This window comes from Schistocerca piceifrons, chromosome 3 (genome assembly GCF_021461385.2).
Source record: "Schistocerca piceifrons isolate TAMUIC-IGC-003096 chromosome 3, iqSchPice1.1, whole genome shotgun sequence".
NCBI classification, from domain to species: domain Eukaryota; kingdom Metazoa; phylum Arthropoda; class Insecta; order Orthoptera; family Acrididae; genus Schistocerca; species Schistocerca piceifrons.
The window spans coordinates 876,319,773-876,342,746 of NC_060140.1; the positions used below are offsets into that span (position 1 = coordinate 876,319,773).

At 46.5% G+C, this 22,974-nt stretch overlaps 1 protein-coding gene across 1 annotated transcript in view; it reads left to right on the forward strand.

Moving 5' to 3' along the window:
* The window catches only part of LOC124789143 (facilitated trehalose transporter Tret1-like), a 167,620-nt gene that overhangs the window by 121,522 nt on the left and 23,124 nt on the right, over window positions 1-22,974 (forward strand). Inside the window, exons 4-5 of the mRNA XM_047256436.1 lie at window positions 798-1,073; window positions 7,485-7,709. Coding sequence (XP_047112392.1) covers window positions 798-1,073; window positions 7,485-7,709 — 501 coding nt within the window. The remainder of the gene's footprint in view (window positions 1-797; window positions 1,074-7,484; window positions 7,710-22,974) is intronic.

Genomic DNA, 22,974 nt, shown 5'->3' on the forward strand with positions numbered 1-22,974 from the left:
TGGTACAGATTTCTTGGATGTCTTTTGTTGGCTGGAGATGTTTTCTACAGGGTTAGGTGCATGGCACAGTACGATTCCTCATGCAGGCCTCCATCATGTGTGACCTATTGGTTTATTGTGTGGAGCTATACATGATGGTGGCCCAGCTCGAGTACACTTGATGAGTGGAACTGGATTGCTAGCAGGACGAAGTGCACAGCCCATTGGGCTCGCTGATACAGTGCTTTAACACAGGTGGCCTGTTGGTGGAATATTGTAGGTGGCCACTCATGATAGTGGAGTAGATGTTGGTAGAGATTTCTTGGATTTCTTTGTCAGTTGGAGATGTTTTCTACAGGATTAGGTATGTGGCGCAATAGGCTTCCTGATGCAGGTCTTCATCATGAGTGGCCTAATGCTTTACTGTGTGGACCTCTTCATGATGGAAGCCCAGCTGAGAGAAGGGCAAAGCTTCAGTACACTTGATGAGTGGAGCTGTGCTGCCTGAAGGACAAGGTGCACAGTCCATTGGGCTCGCCAATGTATGGCTTCAATATGAACAGCCTGCTGGTGGTGAATCGAAGGTGACCATTCACGACAGTTGATTAGATGTTGGTAGAGATTTCTTGGATCTGTTTGTTGGTTGGAGATGTTTTCTACAGGGTGAGGTGCACAACACAATAGGCTTCCTGGTGCAGGCCTTTATTACGAGTGTCCTGCTGATGAATTTCTGTTTGGGTTACTTCGTAATGGTGGCCCAGCTCTCAAGGGGACAAGTCTCGGATCCACCTGTTGAGTGGATGTGTACCGTTCGGCAGGACGAGGTGCGCGGCACGCTGGGCTCGCTGATGCAGGGCTTCATCACGGGCGGTCTGCTGGTGGAGTACTGCGTGGGGCCGTTCACGACGGCGGCGCAGCTGTCCATGGTGTCGGCGGCGACGCCCGTGCTCTTCCTGCTGGCCATGCTGGCCGCCGCCCCCGAGTCGCCGCTCTTCCTGCTGTCCCGCGGCCGCCGCGACCTCGCAGAGGAGGCACTGATGCGGCTGCGTGGCCGGCCCGCTGCCGGTGTCAAGGCCGAACTACAGAAAATGGAGGTGCGTCAGCCTTCTCATTGCCTCTTGTTTGTACCCACATAGTATCGCACCTGCAGTGGTTAGACACACAAGACACAAACGGTGATAATCCTAGACATATTTACAATAGGCCTACCTTGGCAACAAATGGACGGGCATTTTGTTGGCAGGTTGTTTTGCGGACGTTGCAAAAATTTCCCTGGAAAGCCCTCAGACATCCTCCATATACACTCATGCTCATAAATTAAGGATAATTGCAGAATGTGGTGCCACACAACGTGGCATTGCACAATACAGGCGCTAATAGCATAGGCACATGGGGAACACACACGACAGAGATCTGTAAGTCCGCAGTATTGGTGATAATTTGAGAAAACAGTTCCGAAACACATGTGCTACAAAACGCCAGTGTTTCCTGCTCATGTACCCCGACCTCAGTATGGGATATGATCACCATGCACACGTACACAGGTCACACAACAGGTTGGCATACTCTGGATCAGGTGGTCGAGCAGCTGCTGAGGAATAACCTCCCATTCTTGCACCAGTGCCTGTCGGAGCTCCTGAATTATCGTATGAGTTTGAAGACGTGCAGCGATACGTCGACCGAGAACATCCCAGACGTGCTCTATGGGGTTTAGGTCTGGAGAACAGGCAGGCCACTCCATTCGCCTGATATCTTCTGTTTCAAGGTACTCCTCCACGATGGCAGCTCGGTGGGGCCGAGCGTTACCATCCATCAGGAGGAAGATGGGACCCACTGCATCCCTGAAAAGGAGGACATACTGGTGCAATGTGACGTCCCGATACATCTGGCCTGTTACAGTTCCTCTGTCAAAGACATGCAGAAGTGTACGTGCACCAATCATAATCCCACCCCACGCCATCAAACCACGACCTCCATACAGGTCCCTTTCAAGGACATTAAGGGGTTGGTATCTGGTTCACGCCAGATGCAAACCATCTGGTTCCTGGTTCACGCCAGATGAAAACCCGGCAAGGATCACTGTTCAGACTCCACCTGAACTGGTCTGTGAACATAACCTGAGACCACTGTTCCAATGACCATGTACTGTGTTCTTGACACTAGGCTTTCCTGTGACCAGGGATCAGTGGAATTCACCTTCCAGGTCACTGGGCGAATAAACCATATCTGTTCAGTCGTCTGGAGACAACTGTTCCAGTGGTGCAGTAAGGTCCCGAGAAAGGCTACCTGCAGTAATCTGCGGACGTCTGCGGGCACTGATGATGAGATATCGGTCTTCTTGTGGTGTTGTACACTGTGGACGTCCCGTACTGTATCGCCTGTATACGTTTCCTATCTGCTGGAATCGTTGCCATAATCTTGAGATCACACTTTCTGGCACACGGAGGGCCCGTGCTACGACCTGCTGTGTTTGACCAGCCTCCAATCGCCCTAGTGTTCTACCCCTCATAACGTCATCAATATGTGTTCTTTGAGCCATTTTCAACATACAGACACCAGTAGTACGTCTGAAAACGTCTGCACACTTATTCGCTGCACCGTACTCTGACATGCACCAACACACCTCTGCGTATGTGGACTGCTGCCAGCGCCACCGTGCGACGACTGCAGGTCAAATGCACCGCATGGTCATATCCAGATGTGATTTAAACCCGCAAATCGCCCACCAGAGCGTTGTTTCACCATGTAGCAGCACTATTCTTAATTTATGAGCATGAGTGTAGTTCTGATCTCTCGTCACCATGTTTTTGAAGCCCTCAAAAAAGACGTTAGTGGCCTTTTATTTGCTTCGGACGAGGAGGTGCGCGCCAGGGTAGAATCACGATTCTGTACGCCTCTGCAAACATTTTTCCATGCAGCCGCTGACCATCCTGTCACGTAGTGGGATAAATCTGTTAAATGTTACGGCGAATATTTTTGAAATAATAACGGTTTCCTTACTTTTTCTTAATCTGTGTCCTTTTCATTTAACTGCCCCTAATACATTTTCAAGAAGAGCCCCTACACTGTCGAAGATTGCAGCTAGACGTATCTTACCTGTCAAAGTGCCTGTGAAGTAGTGTGGGCCGTTGATCTGATTTCCAAGAATTCCACACCGCACTCATTAAAATACCAAATCCATTGACGATCGGCATTATGTACCCACTTAGAATTTTCCGTGGTTCTGTAATGCATATTATGACGGTTCGCTGCACTATGATTTATGATCGTGGATTCATCAGAGAAAATAACACTTCGCAAGGCATAGTGTCGGCATTCCCTAAGGATTAGCAACATGTCAACATACACAATGGCTGTGTGTTCCTTGTTTATTCCATGTCAATATCCGTGGCAGACAACATCTTTGGTTTGTGCATTCAAAATGTTCAAATGTGTGTGAAATCTTATGGGTCTTAACTGCTAAGGTCATCAGTCCCTAAGCTTACACACTACTTAACCTAAATTATCAAAAGGACAAACACACACACCCATGCCCGAGGGAGGACTCGAACCTCCGCCGGGATCAGCTGCACAGTCGTTTGTGCATTCCAATCTACTTGTGTGCAGCAGTGTAAGGAAACATTCCACAAACTAACCGACAATGACTGCAAACACCGCTTCGAGCAAGCCTGTCACACCGTGTTACCAACAACTTTACATCTGGTCCATAGGTTATTTAGAGGGCGGACTTTGTTGTGTGCTCAGGATAATAGGCCTCATTTGAGCAACTCACATACACGAATATTCCGTCACCTGAACATCTATCGAAACACAGGAGGTCATGTACAACATGTTGCAGGCATACTCTAAAACTTTTAACATTTCTAGTTCCCTAATGAAAATTGGCAGTAATTGGATTTAAACTGATTTCTACAGAGTTGGTTTTCATACGTCAGCTTCATAATAGAAAAAAGTTACATTTACAAAATTATTATTGGTTTCTGTAACTTTCTGGAACACCACTCCACAGAAAAAGTAACGTTTCTTGAGTTTATCGTAAATACACCTTTCACTTCTTATTTTATGAGTTACAGAGAAGAACATGTTATCTGAAACACGCTGTGTGCAGGACGTTACAAAAACTATTCTATATATTCAGAAGGGTAGTGTGGATGAAAACATAAAACGTTTCCCCTACACATGAACTTAAGAATGCGTATCTTAAGACCTATGAGCGCTTATTCATCTTCACTGCTGTGAAATACATCTCTTCAACTACAAGATCTCTGCTATTAGATGCGACCTACAGAATACAGTAAAAAAATGAGAACAAATTTATCAATCACTGTGGAACAGCAGAGCTTCTAATGCAATGTGCTTGCTATTAAAAACGTCCTACAGTTCTGAGCCATCACTAAAGGAGGTGCTCAATATGGTGTCCATTCATAGTAAGTCATGCTTCCGTCCAACATGTTAGGAAATCACGCACTCGCTGAAAAACTCCTGGTTGGTCATGAATGCGCTGATTGACACTGGCGATGAGTTCCTCTAATGTTTGTATATCACTAATGGGGCTCGGATACACCAAAGATTTCAAATGTCCCCACAACCAAAAATCCAAGGGATTAGGATCTAGGGGACCAGCTGTCCAATGTATGGGAATTACCCGACCAATGCACTGCTCATAAAATGTCTTTGTGAGATGTTCTCGGAACTCTGGAGAAAATGAGCTGATGCTCTATCATGCGTGAACTGCATCTCCAGCCGTTGTTGCAATGGTACTTCCTCTAGCAGAGTAGGCAAGTCGTTCGATAGGAACTAAACATGCTAGTTAACTTGTTCGGCAGTATACAGGGTGGTCCATTGATAGTGACCGGGCCAAATATCTCACGAAATAAGTGTGAAACGAAAAAACTACAAAGAACGAAACTTGTGTAGCTTTAAGGGGGAAACCAGATGGCGCTATGTTTGGCCCGATAGATGGCGCTACCATAGGTCAAACGGATATCAACTGCGATTTTTAAAATAGGAATCCCATTTTTATTACATATTCGTGTAGTACGTAAATAAATATGAATGTTTTAGTTGGACCACTTTTTTCGCTTTGTGCTAGATGGCGCTGTAATAGTCACAAACATATGGCTCATAGAATGAGATTTTCACTCTGCAGCGGAGTGTGCGCTGATATGAAACTTCCTGGCAGATTAAAACTGTGTGCCCGACCGAGACTCGAACTGGGGACCTTTGCCTTTCGCGGGCAAGTGCTCTACCAACTGAGCTACCGAAGCACGACTCACGCCCGGTACTCACAGCTTTACTTCTGTCAGTACCTCGTCTCCTACCTTCCAAACTTTACAGAAGCTCTCCTGCGACCTTGCAGAACTAGCACTCCTGAAAGAAAGGATATTGCGGAGACATGGCTTAGCCACAGCCTGGGGGATGTTTCCAGAATGAGATTTTCACTCTGCAGCGGAGTGTGCGCTGATATGAAACTTCCTGGCAGATTAAAACTGTGTGCCCGACCGAGACTCGAACTCGGGACCTTTGCCTTTCGCGGGCATCCCCCAGGCTGTGGCTAAGCCATGTCTCCGCAATATCCTTTCTTTCAGGAGTGCTAGTTCTGCAAGGTCGCAGGAGAGCTTCTGTAAAGTTTGGAAGGTAGGAGACGAGGTACTGGCAGAAGTAAAGCTGTGAGTACCGGGCGTGAGTCGTGCTTCGGTAGCTCAGTTGGTAGAGCACTTGCCCGCGAAAGGCAAAGGTCCCGAGTTCGAGTCTCGGTCGGGCACACAGTTTTAATCTGCCAGGAAGTTTCATATGGCTCATAATTTTAGACGAACAGTTGGTAACAGGTAGGTTTTTAAAATTAAATGATGTCCGTCAACCTCAATGCATTTGGCAATACTTGTAACGACATTCCTCTCAACAGCGAGTTGTTCGCCTTCTGTAATGTTCGCACATGCATTGACAATGCGCTGACGCATGTTGTCAGGCGTTGTCGGTGGATCACGATAGCAAATATCCTTCAACTTTCCCCACAGAAAGAAATCCGGGGACGTCAGATCTGATGAACGTGCAGGCCATGGTATGGTGCTTCGACGACCAGTCCACCTGTTTTGAAATATGCTATTCAATACCGCTTCAACCGCACGCGAGCTATGTGCCGGACATCCATCATGTTGGAAGTACATCGCCATTCTGTCATGCAGTGAAACATCTTGTAGTAACATCGGTAGAACATTACATAGGAAATCAGCACACATTGCACCATTTAGATTGCCATCGATAAAATGGTGGCCAATTATCCTTCCTCCCATAATGCCGCACCATACATTAACCCGCCAAGGTCGCTGATGTTCCACTTGTCGCAGCCATCGTGGATTTTCCGTTGCCCAATAGTGCATATTATACCGGTTTACGTTACCGCTGTTGGTGAATGACGCTTCGTCGCTAAATAGAACGCGTGCAAAAATCTATGATCGTCCCGTAATTTCTCTTGTGCCTAGTGGCAGAACTGTACACGACGTTCAAAATCGTCGCCATACAATTCCTGGTGCATAGAAATATGGTACGGGTGCAATCGATGTTGATGGAGCATTCTCAACACCGACGTTTTTGAGATTCCCGATTCTCGCGCAATTTGTCTGCTGCTGATGTGCGAATTAGCCGCGACAGCAGGTAAAACACCTTCTTGGGCATCATCATTTTTTGCAGGTCGTGGTTGACGTTTCACATGTTGCTGAACGCTTCCTGTTTCCTTAAATAACGTAACTATCCGGCGAACGGCCCGGGCTCTTGGATGATGTCGTCCAGGATACCGAGCAGCATACATAGTACACGCCCGTTGGGCATTTTGAGGACAATAGCCATACATCAACACGATATCGACCTTTTCCGCAATTGGTAAACGGTCCATTTTAACACGGGTAATGTATCACGAAGCAAATACCGTCCGCACTGGCAGAATGTTACGCGATACCACGTACTTATACGTTTGTGACTATTACAGCGCCATCTATCACGAAGCGGAAAAAGTGGGCCAACTAAAACATTCATATTTGTTTACGTACTACACGAATTTGAAATAAAAATTGGGGGTTCCTATTCTATAAAACGCAGTTGATATCCGTTTGACCTATGGCAGCGCCATCTAGCGGGCCAACCATAGTGCCATCTGGTTTCCCCCTTCAAGCCTGACGAGTTTCGTTCTTTGTAGTTTTTTCGTTTGATGCTTATTTCGTGAGGTATTTGGCCTGGTCGCTATCAAGGTCCTATTAGCCATGCGGAAGAAGAGATGTTTCTTACAGTAGCGAAGGTGAACAAATCCTCACAGCTTTTAAGGGACGCATATGAGAGCGAATGTTTACTAGAAAAATTTTTCTTGTTTTCGCCGATACTACCAACTCTCAAAATACGGAATGCTTTCTTTTACCACCTTCGTCTTCCACTCTGAATTTAGGATTTTGTGTCTATTCGCTATCTGGCGGTGCCGGCATGCAATGTGGACAGAAGCTGTTGCTGTTGCGTAGGCATGCCTGTCGCCGCCGCAGAGCGAGGCTGGAGCTGGAGCTGGAGCAGGAAGCGGCGGCGGCACGTGGGCGCGGCGCTGGTGCAGCCGTGCGGCCGTGCGCGCCATCTTGCTGTCGCTGGCCATGGTCACCCTCCAGCAGCTCACCGGCATCAACGCCGTGCTCTTCTTCGGCACGCACCTGCTCAACATGGCCGCCAGCGACAGCCCCATCTCCAGCGCACAGGTGATTCCGCCCTCCACGAGTGAAGTAAAGGCTGGGGTCACCCTGGGGAGTTCCAACAGGACCGTTGCTGCTATTGTTATCTACCAGCGGAAAAATTACACTATCGGAGCACAAAGAATGCGAATATTATTCTGGTTATTTAAAAGATTCTGACTGAAAAGTGGGATTCCAGCTGTCTCATTGGAAGGTGACACTCGCAATGTGATCGGAGATCGATCACGACTGGCTATTGGTCTGTTAACAAACTGGTGTGAGAAGACAAAAATGTCTCTTGCACCACAAAAATCGCTATTCAGGGTGTTACAAAAAGGTACGGCCAAACTTTCAGGAAACATTCCTCACACACAAAGAAAGAAAATATGTTATGTAAACATGTGTCCGGAAACGCTTACTTTCCATGTTAGAGCTCATTTTATTACTTCTCTTCAAATCACATTAATCATGGAATGGAAACACACAGCAACAGAACGTACCAGCGTGACTTCAAACACTTTGTTACAGCATATGTTCAAAATGTCCTCCGTTAGCGAGGATACATGCATCCACCCTCCGTCGCATGGAATCCCTGATGCGCTGATGCAGCCCTGGAGAATGGCGTATTGTATCACAGCCGTCCACAATACGAGCACGAAGAGTCTCTACATTTGGTATCGGGGTTGCGTAGACAAGAGCTTTAAAATGCCCCCATAAATGAAAGTCAAGAGGGTTGAGGTCAGGAGAACGTGGAGGCCATGGAATTGGTCCGCCTCTACCAATCCATCGGTCACCGAATCTGTTGTTGAGAAGCGTATGAACACTTCGACTGAAATGTGCAGGAGCTCCATCGTGCATGAACCACATGTTGTGTCGTACTTGTAAAGGCACATGTTCTAGCAGCACAGGTAGAGTATCCCGTATGAAATCATGATAACGTGTTCCATTGAGCGTAGGTGGAAGAACATGGGGCCCAATCAAGACATCACCAACAATGCCTGCCCAAACGTTCACAGAAAATCTGTATTGATGACGTGATTGCACAACTGCGTGCGGATTCTCGTCAGCCCACACACGTTGATTGTGAAAATTTACAATTTGATCACGTTGGAATGAAGCCTCATCCGTAAAGAGAACATCTGCACTGAAATGAGGATTCACACATTGTTGGATGAACCATTCGCAGAAGTGTACCCGTGGAGGCCTCAGCTGCTGATAGTGCTTGCACACGCTGTACATGGTACGGAAACAACTGGTTCTCCCGCAGCACTCTCCATACAGTGACGTGGTCAACGTTACTTTGTACAGCAGCAACTTCTCTGACGCTGACATTAGGGTTATCGTCAAGTGCACGAAGAACTGCCTCGTCCATTGCAGGTGTCCTCGTCGTTCTAGGTCTTCCCCAGTCGCGAGTCATAGGCTGCAATGTTCCGTGCTCCCTAAGACGCCGATCAATTGCTTCGAACGTCTTCCTGTCGGGACACCTTCGTTCTGAAAATCTGTCTCGATACAAACGTACCGCGACACGGCTATTGCCCCGTGCTAATCCATACATCAAATGGGCATCTGCCAACTCTGCATTTGTAAACATTGCACTGACTGCAGAACCACGTTCGTGATGAACACTAACCTCTTGATGCTACGTAATGACGTGCTTGATGCTAGTACTGCAGAGCAATGAGTCGCATGTCAACACAAGCACCGAAGTCAACATTACCTTCCTTCAATCGGGCCAACTGGCGGTGAATCGAGGAAGTACAGTACATACTGACGAAACTAAAATGAGCTGTAACATGGAAATTAAGCGTTTCCGGACACATGTCCACATAACATCTTTTCTTTATTTGTGTGTGAGGAATGTTTCCTGAAAGTTTGGCCGTACCCTTTTGTAACACCCTGTATATGCTCTTAAAAGGCAGGTTAAATAGGGACCCAATAGTCAGAATTAATGGCCAGGCAGTGTCGCGACAGAGATATGCCCGTTACTTATGGGTATATCTAGATGAGAATTGAAGTTTCATTCCGCATATTGAGCAAATAACGACAAAGTCCTTAGCTCTCTTCAATAAGATAATATCAATTGGACAAAGAAGATTTCATTTGCCGTCAAAAGCAATAAATATCTATCATAACAGTATATTGGCACCAATAGTAGGGCCCGCATCCAGTGTGTGAGACCACAGGTTAGTTCTGGTGCGGCCTGCCGCTGCTGTCAGGCGAATACAGAGGAACGTTCTGTTGAGATGCGCTGGAGCATTCAACACAAGTCCAACAGATGCACTGTTGGTAATCATGGGTCTATATCCACTAGACCTGATAATCAGGCAGCACGCAGCCTTCTACTGGCTGCGCAAACAGAACATCGACAAGGTGCAAAATATAATGAGCAGTCCTCTGGTAAGCGTTAAAGCCAATCGAGAAAAAATGCTTGACATTTGGCAGGACAAATGGGATGGGTCCAGTACAGGCCGTAGAGTCCACAGGTTTCTAATGAAGCTCTCACAGGGCCTAGTTCACTTCCTCACAGGCCACGGTCCCTACCCCACGTACCTGCATAAAACAGGGAAAAGGTGTGACTGCGGTGCCCACGAAGGATCGCCAGAGCACACAGTGTCTGAGTGTCCAATATACGAACGGGCTGTCTCAGTTGAGAGACAGCTTCTGCAAACAAGGAATGTAAATGGAGTATTGACAAATGGCGAATTATTCAGCAATTTCGCAAAATTGGTAAATAAAATCTCAAGGGAGGCCCAGCGAGCGTACCTCGGGAGAGGGTAAAAGCGCTTCAGACCTAATGCGCAATTGTAAATATGTAAATAATATGTTTCTTTAAGTCTTTGACTTGTAGTAGCTAGTAGTAGTAGTTAGCTCAGTATGGTGGTGGGGGGAATAAAAGAGTAGTATAAATGGAGTGGTTTCTTCTAGTAGTAGCGGCCCGCCTCCACGTGGCTAGGGACGGGCAACTCTCTGGGAGGATTCCAGAGAGGCTAAGAGGCCGATCATTCACATATAGCACAATGTTGCTTATTAAATAGATAGTGTGCATGCCTTAACAAACCACTTCTGTACTACTAATAGCGGAGTTAGTTAGTCTTAATACACCCACTCAAAAGTGTCAGACAGTGGGTTATGTATGTTTCATAAAATTGGGAAAAAAAATTGTCTCATCCTACGAGGGTAATCCCAAAAGTAAGGTGTCCTATTTTTTTTATAAGTATAGAACTCTGTTGTGTGGCAGTTGGTCACACTGTTAACGAAGATTGCTTCACGCGCTGTGTGTGAACATGTGCACACCGCGCTTAGGCGCTCAGTCTTGGCTTGGCAGCCGTTGAGAATGGAGCTCCTATTGGATGTTACCGCCAAGTGCGAATTGCGCGCAGTTATTCGGTTTTTGAACGCAAAGGGCATTGCGCCGATTGAAATCCATCGCCAATTGACGGAAGTGTATCGTAAGTCGTTCATGGGCGTCAAAAATGTTCGTAAGTGGTGTAGAGAGTTTGAAGCTGGTCGGACCGAAATTCACGACGGACAAAGGAGCGGGAGACCGTCAATTTCTGAGGGGACAGTGTTGAAGGTTGAGCAAAGCATGCGTGAAGACCGACGGATCACCTTGTATGATCCCTGCACGTTGGTTCCCGAGGTTTTCCGAAGCCCTGCTCACAGAATTTTAACGGAAACATTGAATTACCGGAAGGTGTGTGCAAGATGGGTGTCACGCATGTCGACTGAGGACCACATGCGGCAACGAGTTGATGCTTCCCGCGCATTTCTTCACCGCCTTGCAGCCGAAGAGGACAACTTTCTGGACTCAACTGTCACGGGTGACGAAACCTGGGCATACCACTTTACACCTGAGACCAAGCAACAATCACGCCAGTGGCGGCATCCTTCTTCCCCAAAGCCGTGGAAATTCAAACAAACACAGTCTGCCGGTAAAGTCATGACAACCGTTATTTGGGATCGGAAAGGGGTATTGTTGGTCGACTTTATGCCCACTGGGACTACAATTAACGCTGACAGGTACTGTGAGACTCTGAAAAAACTCAAACGGGCAATTCAGAACCGGAGAAGAGGAATGTTGAGCAAGGGCGTACACATTCTCCATGACAACGCTCGCCCACACATCGCTCGGCAAACCGTTGCTCTCCTGCAACAGTTTCAGTGGAACATAATCACCCATCCACCCTATAGTCCTGACTTGGCACCCAGTGACTATCACCTGTTCCCTAAGTTAAAAGAACATTTGGCCGGAAAGCGATTCAACTCTGACGACGAGGTGAAAGAAGAGGTTCATAACTTTCTGAACAGCATGGCGCCGGGCTGGTATGACATGGGCATACAAAAACTGCCACAGCGTCTACAAAAGTGCATCGACAGAAATGGTGATTATGTTGAAAAATAGCTAACTGTTCAAGCTTTATCCTGATATAAACCACTGTAGAAATAAACAGGACTATGTACTTATAAAAAAATAGGAGACCTTGCTTTTGGGCCGGCCGAAGTGGCCGTGCGGTTAAAGGCGCTGCAGTCTGGAACCGCAAGACCGCTACGGTCGCAGGTTCGAATCCTGCCTCGGGCATGGATGTTTGTGATGTCCTTAGGTTAGTTAGGTTTAACTAGTTCTAAGTTCTAGGTGACTAATGACCTCAGCAGTTGAGTCCCATAGTGCTCGGAGCCATTTTTTTGAACCTTGCTCTTGGGATTACCCTCGTACCTTCCTCAGAACCTTTAAAATTTTTCCCAAAAGTTTTGACGTGCGAATATATTCCCACTTTTTTTAACGTGCAATTCATCTCAAACTCCAACAAGCTCCCCTGACTGTAGCTCACTCACACCCACTAGTCCATCATTGTAAGTTGCTCTTACCCATGCACTCCCAGTTGCCGTTTCTCACTCACTCATTCAGCCCTACTCATTGTCATTCTCTCTTTCTGTCTCTCTACCAGTATCTCGCATGTGACAGCAACAGTCTCCACCATCCTGCCCTACTGCTACAGTCTTCTCTCATTGTCACTGTCTCCCTCTTGCTCTCTCTTGCTGCTAATATCTCATTCCTTCCTTCCTAGGACCGATGACCTTTGTAGTTTGGTCCCTTTAATCTTTAACCCAACCAACCAACCAACCAACCTTCCTTCCTACTTCTGCTGTCTTTTCTCCCTGTCAGTATCTCTCTTTCTTCCTCATTGTTATTCCCATACACTGTGTCTTTCATTATCCTTCACTCTTTTTCTAGCACAGTTCTGTCACTGTCAATTATGTCTCACTGCCACCGTGTTCCCCTTTTTCTCTCACACTGCCATTGTCTCCTTCGCTGTTTCCTTGACACAACCACTGTCTACTATCTTCCAGAACTTATTACTTTTCTGTCTCTTTGCCGCTGCCATCATCTTCTTCTCTCCCAACATAAAAATTGCAGATATGGTGGCATGGCAAAATTTTTGGGAACATTTTTGAAGGTGATGAGGAAGGTAGAATGCGCCAGCTGGTACCCCGCTTTTCAATCAGAGTCTTTTACATAAACACGAACATATTCGCATTTTTTTGCTCTGATAGGAGCATTTTTCTGCTGGTTTCCTTCTTTTCCCTGCTGAGCAGGACGTGTAACTCATATGAAAGGAAACGTGTTGGTCACAAAAATTTAGATATTCTACTTATATGGAACTGAAATAATTCAAAACTGTTTTATTCCTCAGACCGGATTTTACGAGCATAAAAATTTTGTATGTGCTTCAGTGCTACAACATGGGGTTCTCACATGATAACGGAGACACTTGACAGGAAATTTTTCCGTGTTACATAGCTTTATAAGCTACTTTTTCGCCTAACACTGTATTTTACGTTCGTATTGTACGTGGACAAGTATGTAAGGTTGAACCTCTTTATCTAGGAAACGGATAAAGATGTGGAGGTTGTTTGAGATTAGTATCTTAAGAATACATTATAAAAGCTACAGCCGTTTGCTGTTCATAGCTGCCTCGTAATCTTGGGCTGGGTTTTGGTCCGCTGGTAACGGCGAAAATATAGTTAAAAAAAAAACATCTTTGTGGGGGTTTTCCGAGGAACCACCCAAGAACTAGTGGTGCCTTCATAAGTTCCATTAAGCCCACTGTAGACTACATCAAATGCACAGGGAACCAACCGATTTGCTCCATTTACCTAAGCAGGAGGAAGTACATAACATTCATAATTTGACTCTGTACTGGAGAATAGTGATACTTCTGCTGGGTATGCAAATGGTCCGTAGACCACTGTCTATCCAGAACACTTGACCCTACCGTTTTATCACCAGCACAACTCGAGGTATGAACATTGGAGAATGCCATTTCTGTACTCGGCGTTTTAGAACATATTAGGTCACATACTGTCGCATACGTACCGATTACACGACGTAGAAACAAAAATTAGCTATTACCTTGAAAAAGTCGATTACAACCATGAAACTTTGTGATGCTGTCAGTCCAGTCTCTATACAGGGTGGGCCGTAAGTCAGTTGTCAAAGCTGCCTTTGGTGCAATAATACTAACCAAACGAAAATACAAATTTATTAACAACACAGAAATAGGTATAGAGTTCAGTAAATCTACAAAAGATGCTCAAAGTAGTTTCCACACCGTTCTGAGCAAACACTGCATCATTCCAACACCTATTTAGGAATTCTATCACAAATCTTCTAGGACTGCAGGTTTTTACAAATTATGAGTGGATTCGTTCATTCAAACGCTCGAATCACGAATCTCGCCAGAATGAATTTCATTTTGTAGTACACTTCAGACTGAAAAATCCAAGGCTGTGATATCTGGGGTCCGTGGTGGCCAATCAATAATACCTTGTCTGCCAATGCATTTATCAAAGATTTCATTCAGAAAGCCTCCCACAGTGGGTCTGTAATGTGGAGGTGCTCATCTTGTTACCGTATCTACTTTTCCTTAACTACCTCCAGATGTTCAACAAATGGACTATTTTCAATTCTAACAACACTTTTTGAAGCTTACACTATCTGACCAAAAGTATCCGGACACCCCCAGAAACATATTTTTTCGTAATAGGTGCAGTGTGCTGCCACCTCCTGCCACGTACTCTATATCAGCGACCTCAGTAGTCATTAGACATCATGATAGAGCAGAATGGAGCGCTCCAGGGAACTCACGGACTTCGAACGTGGTCAGGTGATTGGGAGTCACTTACGTCATACGTCTGTACTTGAGATTTCCACACTCCTAAACATCCCTAGGTCCATTGTTTCCGATGTGATAGTGAAGTGGAAACGTGAAGGGACACATACAGCACAAAAGCTTACAGGCTGACCTCGTCTGCTGACTGACAGAGACTGCCGACAGTTGAAGGGGGTCGTAATGTGAAATAGGTAGACATCTATCTACACCATCAAACAGGAATTCCAAACTGCATCAGGATCCACTGCAAGCACTATGATATTTAGGCGGGAGATGAGAAAACTTCTATTTTGTGGTCGAGCGACTGCTCATAAGCCACACATCACGCCGGTAAATGCCCGACGATACCTCGCTTGGTATAAGGAGAATAAACATTGGATGATTTAACAATGGAAAAAGGTTGAATGGAGTGACGAGTCACGGTACACAATGTGGCGATCCGATGGCAGGGTGTGGGTATGGCGAACGCCGGGTGAACATCATCTGCCAGCGTGTGTAGTTGACAACAGTAAAATTCGGAGGCAGTAGTGTTATGGTGTGATCGTGTGTTTCACCCCATTTGTTTTGCGTGGCACTATCACAGCACAGACCTACATTGATGTTTTAAGCACCTTCTTGCATCCCACTGTTGAAGAACGATTCGGGGATGGCGATTGCATCCTCAACACGATCGAGCACCTGTTCATAATACACAGCCTGTGATGGAGTGGTTACACGACAATAACATCCCTGTAACGGACTGGCCTGCACAGAGTCCTGATGTGAATCCTATAGAACACCTTTGGATGTTTTACGCCGACTTCGTGCATGGCGTCAGCGACTGACATCGATAACTCTCCTCAGTGCAGCACTCCTTGAAGAATTGGCTGCTATTCTCCAAGAAGCCTTCCTGCATCTGATCGAACGCATGCCTGCGAGAGTGTAAACTGTCATCAAGGCTAAGGGTGGGCCAGCTCCATACTGAATTCCAGCATTACCGATGGAGGGCGCCACGAACTTGTAATTCAGTTTCAGCCAGGTGTCCGGATACTTTCTATCACATAGTATATCTAGGTAGTTAATGGAATTGACAGTACCATTTAAAAAATTCCCACCACTGAAAATCGTTGCCAGTAGAGTTTAACTCTATTTCCATCGCCACATAGTGATTTGAGGAATCCCAGCACACACAGTTGTGTCTGTTCAATCTGCTATTCACCTTAAAAGTTGCTTCATCAAGCCGGAGAATGCTTTCATAAAATTTGGGATCGGCTTCTTGTTGGATTGTGCACAACTTGCAGAATTACGTAGATCTACATTAGATCCTCAAGTAAAGAAGGTGTACATGGTCTCAAATTTAGCTTTGTAAGCTTATTCTAGCTTCTCCCTTATTCTTAGATGATTTTCTTTCAGGTTTTGTTGGTGACTGTGGAAACATTGCATGACTGTATAAATATTTTCTTCTGCAGTAACAGCCTTTGGTCTACCTGAGCGGGGAAGCTCCGTTACTGGCCCAGTCTCTATAAATTTATGAATACCTTTTCGAGAAGGAGGTTGGATGTTCCACAAACATCACTGTAATTATGATTATATTTCCATCAAGTTTGCAAGACAAATTCACGCTGTTCCTTAGTTAATGTTCTATTCATTGTTTCTAAGATAACGACAGACAACATTAACTTCAGATTGCTGGTGACAGCTGACTTATTGGTATGACTCACTAGTCAAATTCACAGCTGACTAACATTACGCTAGGCAAATAAATTCTTAGGATTTCTATAGTCTGATCAAACTTACTTGATAGTTGGTGCTTCACGTTTTGGAGGTGTGTTCCTCCAATCAGAGCGCTCAACGCCACGCCCAAACTGTTTGCCGTTGCCAAACTGCCACAACGAACAGTCAGTTCACTTGCAATTTCTCGTCTGGCCCTTTTTCTGGTTATGTTTGGTTCCTGAATCCTGGATCTGGCCCTTTTGTGTCACATTTCGTCACACGTGATAAACACACCCAAAACAACACACACAAAAGTATGGCAACGAAATAGGGCACATTTCATACTCACCAATAGCCAAATGCTACTGGATTCTTTCGCACAAGACGCAATTTGGTTTCACATATTCAGTTGTTGTTATCACGGAAAATTAGAAGAGAGATAATACACTTAATATTGAATACACATATATTGGTCACTCATACATATAACAAAGAATGGCTGTTACAGATGTGGACGCCAAAAGTTCACATAAGAACAACAAGTCCAAAGAAGGAAGGTGCCAAAGATAGGACACTCTGACCCGGAGACGCCCCAAGCCGCCGCCCCCACCCCCCCCCCCCCCCACCCCACCCTCCAGTAGTGCAGAGCACGGTGGAGAGGAGGCTCACGAGATGAAGTCGTAATCTTGGTGCCAACGCAGCGGGTGTAGGCAGTGGCTGGGGTGGGAAGTGAGGTCAGCAGTGTTGGTGGTGCTGCAACCCAGTAGTACCAATGGCTGCACTTGAAAGGTGACGGAATGCAGAGACGAACTGGCGAAAGGCAGGACGGCTGCATCAGGAGGAAGGTCATTGTTGAGGGACCATGTTGGTTTAAGTCTATTAACTGAGACTGTCTGTGGCCATCAGTGGAGATGGATGGCGAATGTGTTGGCACTGCAACATAGCTCATGGTGAGGGCCTGAACAGGGTGGCTGAAGGACTGCCCACACAGTGTCGTCCCACAGCGTAGTAGAGTCGCACGTAGCTAGGTCCTTGTGGACAAACACGAGGGGGGAGGGGGGGTTGTGGAGATGTGTGACATACATGCAGACATGCTCGACCAGGGTGGGGAGATCATCAGATGTGGCAGAAGGTGAATCCTCCATGAACTAGGCGGGGAGAAGGAGAGGCTTGCTGTACAGAACCTCGGCGAGCGAGGCATTAAGATCTTCTTTACGAGTCAAGCGAATACCCAGCAGGACCCGTGGGAGGGCCTCCAACCAGAGGCCTCCGTGTCACATTATGGTGGGCTTGAGTGTGTGGTGCCACCACACAATGAGGCCGTTCAACTGCAGGTGGTATGGTGTGGTATCAAACTTGGCATCGCCACGGAGTTCATAGAATTGTGCAAAGAGAGCAGACTCAAATTGATGTCCCTGGTCAGCGATGAGAGACATGGGACAGCCAAAGCGAGCAATCCAAGCCGAGATGAAGGAATGGGCGACGATCTCGGCTGTGAATTTCAGTAAGGGGGACAGCCTCAACCCAGCAATTCACACGGTCGATGATTGATAAGATATATCTGTAGTCCTCACACAGGGGAAGAGAATCAATGACGTCGATATGGACGTGTTGGAAACGTCCCTTTGAGATGTTAGATTTGCCTGGAGGAGGTTGAGCGTGCCTACCAACCTTGCTGTGCTGGCACAGAACGCACCTGTGGCTCCAAGTGCGACAGTCGGCGCCCTCAGCTGAGTCACTGGTATCAGTCGTGATCGAGACAATGGGCCTCAGGGCCAGGGTGGGTGATTGTGACGGCTTTGGCGAGGGCAGTTTTAAGGTTATCAAAAGCGTTAGGCATTGGTTGAGTCCACTCCACCTTCCATTCTCCATTAGTGCTCTTGCCGGAGAGAGTGTTGGTGAGCGCCATTTGTACGGAGGCAGCTAGAGGAATATGGCGGCGGTAAAAGTTTGCCATACCCAGAAAACAACAAGCTGAGCATAATCCTGGGGGAGGGGAAATTTAAGTATGATATAAACACGAGAACTCGTCGGTTGTAGGCCGTAGGCAGAGCCAGAATGGACAGGGAAGGTAACGGATGCGGAACGTAGTTGAGATTTATCACTGCTGATCACCACGCCATTGTCAGCAATGGCCAAATGGACTGCATCGAGGCGAACTTGATGCTCCTTAGTGGAGGAAGAATAGATAAGGATATCGTCTAAGTAAGCATTTGCAAAAGGCACATGGAGCCAAATGGAATCAATGAACCACTGCCATGTCTGTGCAGCATTTTTCAGTCCATAATGCATGTAACAGTATTGAAATTGGCTCAAGGGTGTGATGATGGCCATCTTCAGAACATCCAGTGGATTTATAGGGATCTGGTGGTATGCTTTGGAACAATCTAATACGGAAGAAAAGGTAGAACCATGAAGCAACTGCATGAAATCTTGGATATGTGGAATGTGGTAGTTATCAATAATGGTGTGGGTATTAAGGGACCTGTAGTCCCCACACATAGGTAACATGCCATCCTTTTTGGGAACAAGGCGAACAGATGAAAACCAGTTGCTATTGGAGGGGTGGAGGACACCTGTAGCCAACAGATCCAGAATGATTTCCTTGGCGTGCAGAAGTTTGGAAGTGTTAAGGTGCCTGGCCTTATAATGAACAGGTGGACCTTCAGTGGTGCGAATTTTATGGCAAGTGCCAATACTGATGGCTGATAATCACATAGGGAAGTCGACATGAGGGGTCAAGAAGGTACTCACAGGCAATGTCGGTTCACTGATCTTGATGAACCAGGATGATGTAGGCAAAGTGTCAGCTGCAGTCAGCGATGGAAGGCACGATGTAGGAGTGAAGTAGCATGAAGAATCAGAAGAGATGCATGCAGGTGCATTTTGGAGATACATTCAGGGCAATGTAAAAAAAACAGCAGGCAGTGGAATGTTCAACACTGGAGCAGGTTGACGAGAAGACGCTTTAGCGGCATGCGCTGAACTGCCTCGCTGAGGGGTTGCAGATAAGCGATGTATGGAATGCCATGCATGTGACAATTCGGCAGAGGCAGAGGTGATGTGGGTGCATAAGTCATCATTCTGGGTGCAAAGTTCATTGATCTGGGAGTGCACATACAACAGATCAGAGAGCCATGTGGTTATGCACTTGACCAGAGAAGCACACGTGGAAAGTGTAGCCAAGGAGGTGGAGAGCAAAATGGTGCTGAACTTGGGTGTGTACGGAACTGTAGAGCCATACATGTGGCAGAGTGCGGCAGCCTGCAGGTCTGGTGAAAGTCCATAATGGTGTAGAAAATCCAACCCAATCACAGGTTCATCCATGTCGGCAGTGTGGAAGGTCCAAGAGAAGGTGTGAATCAGGGAGAGGTGAAGCGACATCTCGATGGAGCCGTGGACCGCAATGGGAGGAAGGTTGGCTGCTATAAAGGCGAGGGTAGGGGGGGACAGCACATTGACAGCATGCTTGGCCAGGCTAATGCTAATGTCGGTGCCATTGTCGACGAGAAAGCGGATGCCGGTCGAGATATCTGAGGCATAGAATCATCGAGTCGCTGAAGCTGGTAGTGCAGCGTCGAAAGATAGGTACCGTGAAGGTATGTGGCAGGATGTGGTGCGTAAACATGCCTGCCAGTCTCGTTTGGGTAGGCGCAGTGCACAAGGCAGTTGTGGGCAGTGTTCCCATAAGTAGCATGGAACCAACACAGTGGGTAGGCTGGTTGGTGGGCAGGCGTAGAACAGACTTGCAGCTGACTTCGGCAGGGCCAATAGCCAAATGGGCCACTGCTCAGGCGAGGTCAGTAGTGGCTGTTGGGAGCCTGCTGGCAGTACATCCTGTAGACCACTAGGTGGCAGCTCCTGACAGGCAGCTGAGGTGCCGAGGTGAGCACCCGCCTCTGCCTACAGGGCACTCAATAAGCAGTGATTAGGCTGTCGAATATTTGTGTGAGGCAGGCGGTGAGAGGATCAAGTCACTGATGAGATCCATTTGGGAGTGGAGATGACTCACCAGGAAGACGAAATGGACACCGTCATTGGAAATGCCTTGGATGACCAGGAAGTGGTCCAGTAAGGTGAACCAAGTTTTTTGGTTGTCTTTTTGCAATGCAGGTAGTTTAGGGAACCTGCCTCGTAACATATGTTGAGGCAGCACCACCAGATGGAGGTCTGTGCAGTCAGAGCAGGATGCCTCCGATGCCAGAAGTGCGGTAGCGGTGGACAGTGCGTCGCCCGAGGTCTGGGTGGGATGTTGGTTGCATGCAGCACATGATACAGAGGGAGTGGGCGTATAAGCTGGCAAGGTGTGTCCAATTGCGAAGCCTGAGAAGAACAATGCATGTGTAGCGGCCGGTGCTGTTGCAACAGTGGGCGGGTGTCAGTCATGGTGGAGCCACAGTGTGGCGGACCCAGTAACCAGCACGGGTAGAACGGCCGGCACTGTTACGAAAGCGAGCGGAAGGCGGTCGTGGTGCAACGACAGTCGTGAAAAATGGCATGGTCGAGGCGACCAGCATCGCTGAAATGGCGTGTGGGTGGGTGGGTGGGTGGGTGGGTGGGGGGGGGGGGGAGGGGGAGTTGGGGGCTGTGACACTGTAAATTAGAATGTGCTATGTGCTACCCCGTGCATAGAAATGTTTCAATTCTAAGTTCTGGAGCTTTGCCGACACGTCAAGCGATCCCTAAAGTAATGATGTACATGAAAGATAAACCACAATGTCCTTAACTGGAAGGTCACCCACATTGTGGTTAGGTGGTGTGCACTGTCCACGTTGTGGCTGTTCTTGTGCTGCCCACTAGTGGAGGTAAGATTAGGTGGCCGCAGGCGTGGCTGGGCATAAATAGCTGTTCAATTTTAACCAAGTTCTAAGGAAGTACACTTGTCCTCTCATAGTCGCAAGTGGCATAGTTGATTGTGCCCATTACACTTGCACCAAAAGACACTGGTAGATCCATTGTGGCAGAAACAATACAGTGTGGCACATGATGTTCATGAATGACGAAAACAATCACAAATAATACTCAATGAGATAACGACAGTGACGGGGTCAGCACTGTGGTTATCATGGAAGATTAATAGAGAGATACCACACTTAATATTGAATACACATTTATTGGTGACACTTACATATAACAAAGAATGGCTGTTACACATGTGCACGCCGAAAGTTCACACAAGAACAAGTTCAAAGAAGGAAGGTGCCAAAGATAGGGCATTCTGCGCCAGAGATGCCACACAGTTATTATTATCATTACAGAGAGCAGCTTATAGCAGATAAACTTCATACAACATGGCATGAAAGCAAACATTTTAAGGGCAGCAAATAGTCACTGCAACTGGTTCTAGGTATATATGACTGAAACAATAGTATCCAAACAAATACCATAGCATAGTGGTAAAGTTGTTTTAAATATTTTGTGTATTATTTTCATCATCATATTGACTTTTTTATTTGCTCTTGTTTTTCTTCCTATCATTCTGTTTTCTTTTGGAATCTACTGTGTCACCTACAGCCCATAAATGAGTCTCAACCAGGAGTGCTCATTGGTCACTATCACATCAGCTTATGTAGCAAAAGTGAGATGTTGCAGTTCACTTTTAGCGCTGAAACTGATTTTTTTTCTGGCTAGAGTTTGCAAGTACAGGTCAGCTTAAATCACCACGAGCAAAGGGAACATCATTAATACATTGCACAGAGTGGTTGTGGTTAGATTAGGACATGAGCATTAATTCAGGGCTACAAAACACATTGCCTGCTGCAGTTCAATCACTGGTCATTTAAAATCAGCTGTTGATAGAGCAACTTGCCTTCTTGCCCATATCTGATGACAGCAACTTCTAACATTGCTCCATATTACACAAACAGCATTACAGCATTTCAGCATTTCTGAAGTTTGCATGTGTTTGCATGTTGACTTTAACTAAGTGGTAGTCAATGTTTCAACACTGCAGCACCAAATGACTCATGCCAACTGTCTAGTAATTTTAAATGCACAACAGACATTCTACCTCGAAACTCACCTCATCATCTTTCTAAAAATGCCTGTCACGCAATGATTTCTTCATCTGTGAAAGGAAGAAGACATCACTAGGTGTCACACCAAGAAAATGCAGCTATATGAGACAAAATTTGATGGCCTGAAGAAGCAACATGTGAGACTGTGTTCTAGGCAGAATGATATGTGGCACTGTTGTGGAATAAACTGAACCTTGGACAGGTTTACTTGACACTTCATCTTGTCATCCTCTCTTAACCTTATCAGGAGAATTTGGTAGTTTGCTGCTGTTTTGGTTAGCCCATTAAGAGTAGACTCTGTTAGCATTGCACCATGTCAGCCCCAAAAAACACTCTGCTTCACTTTGCTTGACAATGTTTGGGTCTTCAGATTTATGCTTGGTAGTGAATGCACAAGTTTCCATGGCTCAA